Raw genomic sequence first — 12,574 nt, forward strand, 5'->3', positions numbered from 1 at the left:
TCTTTCTTTCTTTTTTCTTTCTTTCTTTTTTCTTTCTTTCTTTCCTTTCATTATCTTTTTCTGTCTTTCTAAATTAATGATGACAAGTCTCCGATTGTTGGTTTGTAAACCAAGAAAGACTCCTAATGAAAACATTTTGTTCCTAAAAACCTTTCAGATTTTAATGAACCAAAGTCAAAAGTATTCTCCTTGCTCACTTTATTTTTGCATGGAACACAAAGAGTTAAAATCATTAGAAAAGTAAACAAAGAAAACTGTGCTCAATTCTCTGTATTTCTTTTGGCATCCCATTGAAGTGTGATCCCTGTGTAAGTTCACCATCTATTTTTTGTTTTACTGTGTGGTCTTTATCCATAGTAAGTTTCAATTAACTTTTAAGACCCAGTGATATTTTAGAAAAGTGGAGATGAACCACAATTCACAAGATGCTTTCTAAAACAGTGGCAACAGAGGCAGATTTTTTCTATTGATTGATTTCTTTTCAAAGTTGGTATAGGTTAATGTGTAACTGGGCATTTGAAACTGATGGCATTTCATCCTCTCACAGCAAACCTTCTGGCACTGTTGTGTAAGGATGTGAAAGTTTAACAATTCCTATTTTTTCCTTCATTTTTGTTATTATAAAAAATTATTCTTGAAAAAAACCTCAATCAGAAAGTCAACAGAGTATTAACAATAATTGTGATATTTTCATTATGCTCATTAGAGGAGAACGTTAAGAAAAGGGAGGCTAGTATATCAGAAGAATAAACCTGCTCCAAATATGTCAAATTTTGACAACTTGTTTATCAATTTCACTAGGTTTTTAAAGTTGAGATGAAGTTTGTGCTGTTTATTCTTTTACTTTTTTTCCTGTACAAGCATTCCTGTCACCTTAAGGGATTTATTTGCATTGGCAGGATTAATGTAAACATCGTTTTCTATTTTATTGTATTTTGTTGTTGTTTTTGTTGTTTCTTAGGTTAAAACCTCAACTTGCTTCACCATCAAATCATTTATTTAAATAATGTATTTGATATGCTTTCTCTCCCGCTCCCGCCCGTCTCTGTAACAGGCCTCCCATCCTTACTGCTGATGAACACACTGGTTTCTTTAAACCACTGTTGTTTTTGTCACTCTCACAGCAGACTACCTTCCTCCCAGTGAGCAGATGCATGACTTACTATGGAGGATGAAGATAAGCCTTCTTCTTGGTATTCCATTGTCTAGGTCCTAGACCAGCTGTCTATTAAAATGGTTTCACTTAAAGTAGTCAGTGCTGTTTATATGCTTCTGTGATCTCCCAACTGATCCGGCCTCAATGAGCTTCACTCACACCGCACAGAGGCACGTATTTAAATTGGGAAAAGAAGCAGAAACTTCTCCCTAAGCTGGTGTTAGAGAACCCCTTTCCTTTTAGGCTCGAAGTCTGGGTTTGCTGAACTGTGAACCAGTCTTGACGTGTGTACTAAATGTACATGGTAGAGATTTGATATGTGTGAAAGCTGGAGGGAGAACTTGTAGGCATTTTTAAAAAGTCTGTTTTATTGTTGACACTCTACATTGAAGACGTTCATCAAAATAGATTTATCCTGTTTTCCTATGTTGGATCTCATCAGAATGTCGATTTCTTGGACCATACTTTTATATAATAGTGTGGTGTGTGTGTGTGTGGTGCGTGTGGTGTGTGTGTGTGTGTGTGTGTGTGCGCGCGCGTGTGTGTGCATGTGTGTGTTTTAACAAGCTTTTTCAGTAACAAAAACTGCTTAGGCAAGGTTGGAGGTGGAGCTGCCTTTGACAGAGTTTCACTGTGTAGCTAACTTTATTACACTGAGGTTCTAGATTACTCTATTTCCAGAATTTTAGTTCTACTCCTTAGGAGAGGGAGAAGACTCTGTTTCACTTGTTTTTATTTCAGAAGTCACAGAAGCAGCAAGCACTTCTTTATCTGTGTTTATGTGCTGAAAAGTATTGTTCTGCTGAGGCCCCAAGGAAAGGGACAGAAGAAACTTCATGCTTCCTTCTGTCCCCAGAGTTTTAACTATTTCTGAGCAAATCCAGACTCATGCTTTCATTTTTCTATGCTTGATGTAGAGAAGATTCTCCATTTTGACTCTGCTGCCAGAAGTGAAGTGGCAGGTTGACATTTGGCAGAGATGTATTACGGAGGCCATGGGCCTTCAACAAATGATGTTCAGTCACCAAAGACAAAAACATGGGATACCTGGGAGACCATGGGTCATCTACTGTTTGGGGGGGCGTCAACATATTTTCACTGCAGCATATCTTTAATTGAGTATCATCATGGGCCCACTGATTTCAGTGGAACCAGCAGCCTCAGTAAAAAATAATATTGGTATTATCTAGAAAGAGTCAAAATGAGAAGGTCTGATGTAATTGATACTCCTTTCTCCTCCCAAAACCAATTTTTTTTTGAAACAGGAAGGAAAACCCCATTAATACTTATGAATTTTATTCACCAAGTTATTTGTATTAGTTTAGCATGACAGAAAACTAAAGTTGAAACAGGTTTTCAGGGGTGTTAAGAGAACACACAAAACATGTAGTGATAATAGGATTTCTCAGAAATGCATAATAGACTTTTTAGCACCATGTGTGAGATCTAATCAGTTATTTACAGTGTCTCTGATTTTTTAAAGCAGTGATTGTAGTAAATAAAGCAGGCAGATATAAGTTTTGGTTTTTAAAACATTTTCAATTTACTTAATGCATTTTCTCGAGTAAAGCAACTTCCTGGGTATTTAAAAGGTCTTTTAAGATTGCAGGAATGCATCATCAGTGCATGCTAAAACTAATGGGTGAAAATTTAAGTCATAATATGATGTTAACATAATCTAGATGATTTCCCCAGAAGATAGTTATGAATTAAAGTGAAGTAGTAACTTTACAGTACACAAATCTGGCTGTGCTCTCTGATGGGTGGCAGGCACCCCCTTACCCAAATGGTCAGAGTTTACTGGCATTAGTGGAACGAGTTGACAGTGTGATGTGATACAGGGAGAAGAACTCAGCGTCATGGCTGTGGTATTCTGGCCCTGAATTACATAACTTTAGTCTAAGTCTGAGGAAACATTAGACAAACCCAAATTGAGGATGTTCTACAAAATATCTGGCCTATATTCTTCAAAAATGTCAATGTCATGAAATACAAAGACTCAGGAATATTCCTTATTGAAGGAGATATGACAACTGAATGCAGTGATTGGTATTGGTTTTGTTGTTGTTGTTTGCTATAAAGGACATTATTGGGTATTTGGTGAACCTCAGATGTTTAGATTAGATTATTGTATCAATGTTAATTTTGTGATTCAGATAATTGTGCTATGGTTATGTAAGATAATTCCTTGTTTTAAGGAAATACATACTGAAGTATTTAGGGCATGTCTGCAGTTAACTAATAAATGGTTCAGGAAAAGAAAATAGAGAAAGAAAGAAGAATAAAGCAAATTTACTAAAATGTAAACACTTGAGGCATCTGGGAAAGAGTATCTTGGAATTCTTTATATATCCTTACAACTTTTCTGTACATCTAAAATTATGGCAAAATAAAACATTAAAAAATATAGGGTTGGGCTTCCCTGGTGGCGCAGTGGTTGAGAGTCCGCCTGCCGATGCAGGGGACACGGGTTCGTGCCCCGTTCTGGGAAGATCCCGCATGCCGCGGAGCGGCTGCACCCGTGAGCCATGGCCGCTGAGCCTGCGCGTCCGGAGCCTGTGCTCCGCAACGGGAGAGGCCACGGCAGTGAGAGGCCTGCGTAAGGGGAAAAAGAAAAAAAAAATGTAGGGTTATAACAGTCTAACCATATAAATGCTTTTGATGGGCCAATGGTAGAAAATGTTTTCTCCTTATGCAGGTACTTTTTTTTTTTTTTTTTTTTTGCGTACGCGGGCCTCTCACTGCCGTGGCCTCTCCCGTTGCGGAGCACAGGCTCCGGACGCGCAGGCTCAGCGGCCATGGCTCACGGGTGCAGCCGCTCCGCGGCATGCGGGATCTTCCCAGAACGGGGCACGAACCCGTGTCCCCTGCATCGGCAGGCGGACTCTCAACCACTGCGCCACCAGGGAAGCCCATGCAGGTACTTTTTGTCATTTTAAAATTTGTTGCAATTTTTGTTTTGTAATGGAGTTAGGTAACAAAGTCAGAGCCTGCTTTGAAGGTCTGCACGCATAGTGTCATAAGCTATCCTCCATCATTTACAGTTCTAAAAGTCTCAGGTTCATAAACAAGCACATTCTAGCCAACTATAAGTTAGTTACTGCAGTTTCTGTGTATCATTAAAAAAGGATAGTCTCTGGTTAACTTAAGTAGTTTCATCACCAAGAAAGTGAGTTATCTGAATGTGTGAAAGTAATTTTGTTAACAATTTGAAGCTGTGTTATATTAGTACTATGCAGTGCTACATTGTTAAGTTAGTTAAAATGTATCCCCATGCAGAGCACTGCTCTATCCATAGCTGTGAGCTTTTCTTTGGCCCAGGTGTTAACATGTAGATCTTCCACTAAGCAGAGGTCTCAAGGAAACTGCCTGGTGACCTTAAGGAAAATGTTTGTACACATATTACTAAAAACAGACAAAAACATCTTGGCTGGTGATGTGGTTTGGGACTCCAAATTTTGAGAGTCAGATGTAATTCTTTTTAGTTGAGGGAGATAACTATGGCTTAACTCCCCCTGCCCCAACCCTGCCTGTCCCCCCGCATATGCGGGCGAGTATTACTGTTTGGGTGGTTATACACCCCAGAGAGCACATGTTTTCAACCTGTAGGCAGGAAGGATTTCCCCTGATGGATGAATCATCTCAAGACAGTGCATGGACTCATTAACCATACCCTCACTTGTTTTCTACTACTTACCTCTAGAATATTACATGTTGGAGTTGGAAGTAGTAAAATGAGGCGACAAATACGAATCATTTAAAAATAAAATCCATGTGCTTTTCTATATTTTAAGTCACTAGTATCTCAATCTGCTAAGCCTTCTGGGTTTTTCCTTCCCCATTGATTAGATTTATTTTTATTCTGAATTGAAGAGAGAATTGTGGTTGTCTTGACGACAGAAGCCCATCTCATACAAGGATCCAAAGATGTCTGTTATAGTAAGGAGGTTGATGGGACAGAGAGGAACATATCCCCGTCCACTCAATTTGGGTTGATCCTTAACAACTGTGTTAAAACAATCAGCCCAGTGAGGCCTTTGGCTCTGAAAGCTAATTGGCCTTGCGGCAGTGGTGAATGGTCAAGAACTTGACTGTGGTAGTTTGTCCTCTGCTACTTGGTTCCATTCTTAGCTCAAATCGTGCCTTTGTTTACAGGCCATAGTGTATGAAGGCCAAGACAAGAACCCAGAAATGTGCCGAGTCTTGCTCACACACGAAATCATGTGCAGGTAAGAAATACCTTTTTCTTTCCCTTTAATTAGCAAAGAGAAGATGAATTTGTATCTCAAATCTAGGTGAATTCAGGTCTATTTTTGGGTATATGTTTATCTTCTGTTAGACAATCTAAAAACTGTTAGATGTGACTATTTGGTAGTAAAGTGTCAGGCATCGCAGTGGTTCTCAGTTATTTATTAGATTTCATCCTAAAAGACATACGTTCCAATTTTGATATCGCATTGTTAATGGGCACAAAGCAGTGCCCTCTCCTTTTTCCTTTCAATTGAGTAAAATACAGTATAACCCTTCTAGTGTTAATATATGTGCTCAACTGCATTGCTAGTAAAATAAGAGTTCTATTGAGGTCAGCAGAAACCTCTGTTTGGATAAGACTTGAAAGTTATAGTTCCCCTTTTTAATTCTTCCACTTAACAGTGTGACCATCCGTACATAGGCATCATTCCTCCCCACACCAACCCAACATCTGATCTCTTAATCTTAGTTACCTTTTATATAACTATGACAATGTAGCTAACATTTCTTAAATGTAGCGAGCTTTTGGAAGGATGGCAAAGATGAGTCACTGAAAGGTATAAACATTCATGTTGTCCACAAATGAGTATCTTTATTTTTGTCTGAAGCTACGTTTGAAACCAGGCAAGCAGACCACATTCACTTCCATGGCCTCAGCCAACCCTCCACATGGGAGAGAGTAAACCAGAGAACAGCCTTGTAACTTGCAGTTTAGGATTCTAATTCTTCGTAAAATAACGCTGGCACTTTGCTTCTGATATATTCTGAGTAATTGGATAAAGCATGACGATGACACTCTGCATCAGGGAAGGGCTACTAATTGCTTTGTTAGCCACGCAGGCTCCCCTGGCACAAAGCATGCTTGGCTCCTGACTGTTACTGACCAAACCATTTAGGAGTTTCAGCTGCTGCTTCGGCATGGGTGGGTTTATTTGCTGCCCACAGACTTGCGGGGAAAGCAATCTGGAAACTCTACAGGTGGAAATAAAATAGAAAAGAGATTAATGTGTTTCCTTAGTGAAGTCCCAAGTAGTAACTTCTTCTATATCTGTAATATGTATGTAAAAATTTCTTTTTCTCCTTTTTAAAAAACATTCTGCTAATATATTATTCTAAAATACACAGGAGTTTCACAAGTTTTCACTTTAGTGATTTGTAAAACTTGTTAATTGTTCCGAAAACAGGTTGCTTCTCTCTAACTTTAAAGCAGCAACAAAATCCAAAAATATGGTCATGGATTTCTTAGAAGATATTATTAGGCAAAATTAGTGTTATATTGTATACAACAATTGCACAGCTAAAGCTGAGCTGCGCTCTTCAGAATAAAATGAGTAAAATCATTTTGAAAAGCATTAAAAAAATGACCTCCTTCGTATTACTATTTTTCCAGCCATATTTCTATTTCGTCTTCCCACAATTAGCATGTTGTTAGAATGAATTTTCCGTATTCTGTTCCATGTGATTCCAGCAAACAGGAGACAGGAAGATGGATCTCAACCAATAGGCCAACTAATATCTATAAATCATAGATTTGCATCTCATATCTGTACTTGTTTGGACTATGCTAGAAATTATTCTTAAAATACTTAAGATATATTATCCCTTTCACACACAAGCCTACACTCTGTTAATGCAATTTATATTTTTCTTGTTCTGGAAATTCATTGGTCCAAAGTACTTTATGATGCTGGTTGATGTGCTTTACTGCTGACGTTCTTTCTATATTTTAGAAACATAAAAATAGCAAAGAATAAAATTCTCAAGCCACTGAAGGCAAATGATGTTTGTACTGCATGGGTAAGAGGGAAGAGCCATATTCAAAATGTCATCCTGCTAATGTTACAGATGATGGTTTTCCTGGCTGCCTATAGATGTGTAAGGGGTACTGTTTGTTTACCAGGCCGCCATGACCCTATTACACAAGCCTGTCATCTATTGTGTGGCTAACAGTCTTTTAAATTGCAAATCTGATGCTCTTTAGGGGGCTTTAGGAAAAAAATTCTCACTTTCCACACCATCCTATTTCTCTTGATTTCTTGCCTGTTGTAAGTGGAAGTTGGGATGTGCTGAATTTGCACCAGGGGTGCAAATGCAGGCTCAATTATAAGCATAAAATTAGAGTCTGTTCACCATTAATCAGCCTGGCTAATTGCTATGCACCACCATTAACCATATGGTGTGAAAGACAGCTTGCTCTCCCCAAGATGAAATTTCTTCACTGCAGACATGAAATAGTGAGGGCCCTGGATTTTAAAATAGGTTGTTTTAGATATTTAATTTCTAAACAACTTTCTGCAGTGCTTTCTATCAAGGCTAACGGCACAATAAAACTTTGCATTTATGTCACAAAAGAGGTATATTTATAGTATGTTGGAGCTACGGGTGAAGGAGACACAGAGAATTTAGATCGACAGGAAAGGGCTTGGGATGATTCTGTTTTGTTGTCATCAAAGAAAAAAGAAAAAAAATAAACACCAGGGAATTGTGTATTAGGTGGTTACAAATTTAAAAAAATCAGTTTTGTTCTGTTGAGAGGGTAACCCTATTGCATGAGCTGTCTAAAGGACTTACTGCCATGGGATTGTTATTGTCTCTCTTTGAGACAAAACCCCTTTGACTTGATGGCATAAAACTCTTTCCATGGAATTCTGGGAGAGGTTCTGCATTTTTGGTAAACTGGAATTTATTATACCAATCATCATTATTACATTTTGCTAATACTTGGTGATTAAGCTCTTAAAAAGTATGGCCCCATGAAGGATTTTTAGAAGCAGGATTCATTCCACAAAGCATTTGATTATAAATGCATCTCCACATCCTGTGTTTAAAATGTGAATGGAAAATAGGAACTCTACTTGGTAGGTGCGTCCAGTTCCCAGCCCCCCAGGCAGGGCAAAGCAGATTTTCTCCCTTTCCAGTGAACAGGACAATTGCAGGGGATGGGTGCTGTATTTAGGAAGGCATTTTTCCCCCACTGTCCGTGCCTAACATCTTGTGGACCATGAGCTCCCAGGGCTAGCCTGGTCCCTTGATATGGCTTGTTCTTCCTTCCTCTTTGGCTGGTGTATTCTCATTTTTTTCCTTTAGATTCCCACTTACGCATCCCTGGTTGTTGGCCTGAGCGAGGTCCCCTTATTATTCATTCCTGTGATATCCTGCGCTTTTCCTTCATAGCATGCAGCACATTGTAATTGTGTGTCCAAGGCCTGTCTTTCTTTGCTGGACTAAGAGCTCCTTGAAGACGAAGTTACCCAGTTTTCCTCTCTGCTTTAGTTGCCCATGTGTGAAATGGGGAGAAACTATTACTTCTCTCATAGGGTGGTTGTTAAGATTAAATGCTGTAATCCCGATAAATGGTTATCATGGTACCTGACACATAGTAAGTGCCGAATGTCTATTGTCATTCTTAATAGTAGCAGCAGTAGTATTAGTATTGATATTAATAGAAGCAGTGGAAGTAGTGGGAGCAGTAGTAGCAACACCTGCAGTGCCTAGTTAAGTACCTGGCACAGAGTTGCTCAAAGGGAAAGACGGTAAGAGAATATTGAAAGGAAGGGAAGTGTCTACTAAAATGTTAACATGCTTTGTTCATTCTAGGTGTGCTGTTAAGGATATTTTCATTCATTCTTTTAGCACGTACTATGTGCAAAGCACGGTGGAATGAAGAGCCAAAGAGGACTGGCCCCTATAGTAGGAGAGCTGACAGGTTAGCTTGGGAGAATGAGACTCATAAAACAGATAACTAGACAGCAGTGTAGAAAGGGTAGACAGGGATAAGAGGTGAGGCCAAAGACCACAGCTGCTCAGAGAAAGGTGGGTTTTAGCTGCAGGGATTGGGAGGAAGGTGAAACAGGACCCGGATTTTAGAGGGTGCATGAAGGAGTGTTTTGGTCCATTTGTTGGCAGTCCAGGCAGGATTTCTCTGGGGAGAGGTCTACAGATGGTGGGCCTTTGGCCTGGAGCTGGGCAGAGAGTCAGGGCGAAGGATAACCAACTTCTGAGGTCTTTTCTCAAAGGTGCAAAGTAAAGCTATGGGCTTACGTGGGATTGACAAGGATAGGTGAATAGAAAGAGAAGAGGCCATGGATACATCCTTGGGCAACAGTCTCATTTAGTGTGTTCGAGAATTAGGAAAAAGAACCTTGAGCATACAGAGCATAGAAATAAAAGGAGGGTGTTTCAAAGTCTGGGAGCCATCCATGTAATAAGTGTAGGGAGATCCAGATAGACTTGTTGAATACTGAGAAAAGCACCAGAAAGTCACTGGTGAACTTCAAGAGAGGACAATCAAGTTGGCGCTGAGGCCCAGAAGCCAGCTTTTATGGGGTTCAGGTGGCAAGGAGTGATGGCAACTCTGGCAAGGGGACAGCTGGACAGTGAAGAAACCAACTCAAGAGGAAAGAAGGAGTGTGTCTTTTTTTAAAGAATGGAAAAACTTAAGTTGGTTAACTGAGGGAAAGAATGAGCTTATTACTATTAATCAGACTATTTAGATAACTCATATATCTCATTCTCTAGCCACTTTGGCTAAATGGGTAAGATAATCTTGCTTTTTGTTGTAAGGCTTAGAGATGGAGCTGATGCTTTCCTCCACTTGAGAGAGCCTCTACTTATGGGAAGAAGTTCCATGTCCCTAAGATGAGGATCTGCAGGCCTCGTGACCAGGAAACAAGTATATGTTTCTTGCCGTGATTTATGAAGTCATGTGTCAGTGCACTAGAGAGATGCCACCTGTGTCATGCTGCTAAGGAAGAAACTCACAAGCTTGCTTTTCCCTGGACTAGCTTGTCCGAGGGATGCACAATCTTGCTGGGGAAAGGGCTGCTGTTTTGAGTCCACAGTGTACGTAGGACACGGGGTGCGGGGTCCCCACTCCAGTGATGGGCCACATTGCTCTCCTGCCACTTGGGTTGCAGGTTGCAAAGGGATGTGAAGTAGTGGGAATCCTGCCCTGTGACAAAGCAAATGAGGAAACTCCAAGCCCCCTGACAGATTCCTGCTTTAGGAAGCAAATGCCAGGTCTGTGCCTGGTGCAGTGCCTGACAAACACAGTAGGAGTCTAAAGAACAGCATTTGAAGGGATGAAGATCCATCAGTCACACAGTAATGAGGACATGATTGGCACTGTGATTTCTTCTGTTAACCTGGTGACTTTTCCCTTGAAGTGCTTTTGCATCTGTTGTTCCAGGTACTGTATTGTTTCAGGCCGAGACCTCTCCTGCCTTAAACACAAGTGAATCTGTTCTCCCTTCATTCTGTCCTTCTTGCTTAATGCCTGCCTTGTGTATGGTGCTGGTTGGTACCCACCTTTCTCAGTCCTTCTGAGTTCAGTAGAGGGACATAGGGAGCAGTTCGGCTTGGAGAAGGGAGGAAAGAGAAGACAAGAAGGCAAGAAAGACCATCACAGGGAAGGAAGACAGGTCCTTGCTCTGCTTGGCTCTGGGTTAGAACTAGGGAGCTTTAGGGGGTTAGATGCCAGCTCAGCGTAAAGGAAGACCTTCCTTCCCCAATTTGCAGTTGATTTTTAGTCTTTTAATAGGAAAATAATATTGCAATACAAAGCAGAAGACTGCAGGAGTACAGAAATAAAATATATATCCTCTATACTTCCCCACTTATTCCACTCCTTATAGGCTATTTCTTTGAAGTTTCTATTCATTCATTCAAAAAATACTTCCAGAGGGCCTACTGTGTGCCGCACTCTGTTCTAGTTGCTGGGGACTCAGGGATGAACAGAACAGTCTAAGACCCTTGTACTCAAAGACAGACAATAAATAAGAAGACAAATATAAATGACAATGTGATGAGTGCTAGGAAGAAAAGTGAAGCAGGATGAGGGGCTAGAGAGCTCTGGGGGTAGTCAGGGAAGGGCTTCTGCAGGCTGTCACTTTGTGCAGAAATTTGAGTGAAGTGAGGGTGTGAACTGGCTTGTGAGACTATTTGTCTCTTTCCCTCACTCCCTTCCTCTCTCTCAGTCTTTCCTTTTTTTCTCCTAGAAGTAGGACTATACCGTACATACTATTCTGCAGCTTGGCTTTCTCAGGTCATAATATGATGTAGATGGTGTGTACATAATATGATGTAGGTGGTGTGTACAAACTTCTTTCCGTGATGGTGTGTACAAACCCACCTTCGTTCTTTTTAATGCTGCACACAGTTCCATATTTACATGTATATATGTACACACACATATATGTATATGTGTATATGAATATATTTTAAAAGTGGGCTTAAACTGTAGACACTGTTTTGTTGCCACTCCAGACGCAGAGCAGAGCCCAAGAATCCCGTTTTGGGGATGATGACTACGTGATGCAGTGACATGACTTGAGAGGCAGGAAAGCAGGAAACCTGTTGGGCTATTTTTCATACTTTGTATAGGGTTTTATAAATGATAAATGACCTCCAGCCCTTTAGTCTGTTTTCCTTTCTTCGTTATTCCTATTTTATTCCTATTCTATTAGTCCTATACGCTTCTGTTCTTCGCATCTGCTTTTTTCCCTGGGTCCCTTGGGGCACAGCAGAGAGGGGTGGTTCTCACTTAGGCTGTGCTTCGATTTAGCTGGCTGCACTCCAGGGCATTTTTATTTTAAGGGGTTGAAGACAGTGCTTAAGGCACAGGGCATATCTGAGGCCCAGTGTGGCCCTTGCTTGGGGAGGTGGTCTGGTGTATGGGGTGGGATGGAGGTGAACGTTCCTTTCCTCAGCAGTGTCTGCTCAGGGGGTCAGCTTGGCTTCCTCTATCTGCTACCTTCCTATTTTCTTGGATTGTATTTTCCCCAGTACATTACATTCATTCATGAAGTCGTCCAATCCACCAACCAATATTTGAGCTTCTCTATTCTGTCTCAGGCCTTATGCTACTCATTAGGTAAATAAAATTGACAGTGTGTTCCTTTATGAAGCATATGAGTTAGTAGGGGAGGGGGTGAGAGGAGACAGTGACAAAAAAAAAATGCAAATATATATGTAAGTATATAATTTGCTTTGTGTTTCATGCCCTGAAAGGAAAAACCAGAGGAACCTATCAAGTGTCAGGGCTAGCTTCTCTGAGGAAGGAAGAAGCCTAGAGGCTGAGGCCCAAAGAGGCGGTAGAGGCTGGCTAACCAGGCAGGGCTTGGATGAAGAGCAGTGCAGGCCTGGAGGCCTGCCCGGACCTGGGCCTGA

At 40.7% G+C, this 12,574-nt stretch overlaps 1 protein-coding gene across 3 annotated transcripts in view; it reads left to right on the forward strand.

The window, feature by feature from the left end:
• Positions 1 to 12,574, forward strand: part of LOC149743980 (transcription factor COE1-like) — a 389,524-nt gene that overhangs the window by 10,424 nt on the left and 366,526 nt on the right. For all 3 annotated transcript variants that reach the window (XM_089905903.1, XM_089905904.1, XM_089905905.1), the window contains exon 5: positions 5,312 to 5,385. In XM_089905903.1, the coding sequence (XP_089762029.1) occupies positions 5,312 to 5,385 (74 nt within the window). The remainder of the gene's footprint in view (positions 1 to 5,311; positions 5,386 to 12,574) is intronic.

The sequence above is a fragment of the Delphinapterus leucas genome, unplaced genomic scaffold (genome assembly GCF_059928025.1).
Source record: "Delphinapterus leucas isolate spDelLeu-1000000601 "Yukka" unplaced genomic scaffold, BTC_Dleu_Yukka2 spDelLeu_asBTCV2_sq31, whole genome shotgun sequence".
Lineage (NCBI taxonomy): Eukaryota > Metazoa > Chordata > Mammalia > Artiodactyla > Monodontidae > Delphinapterus > Delphinapterus leucas.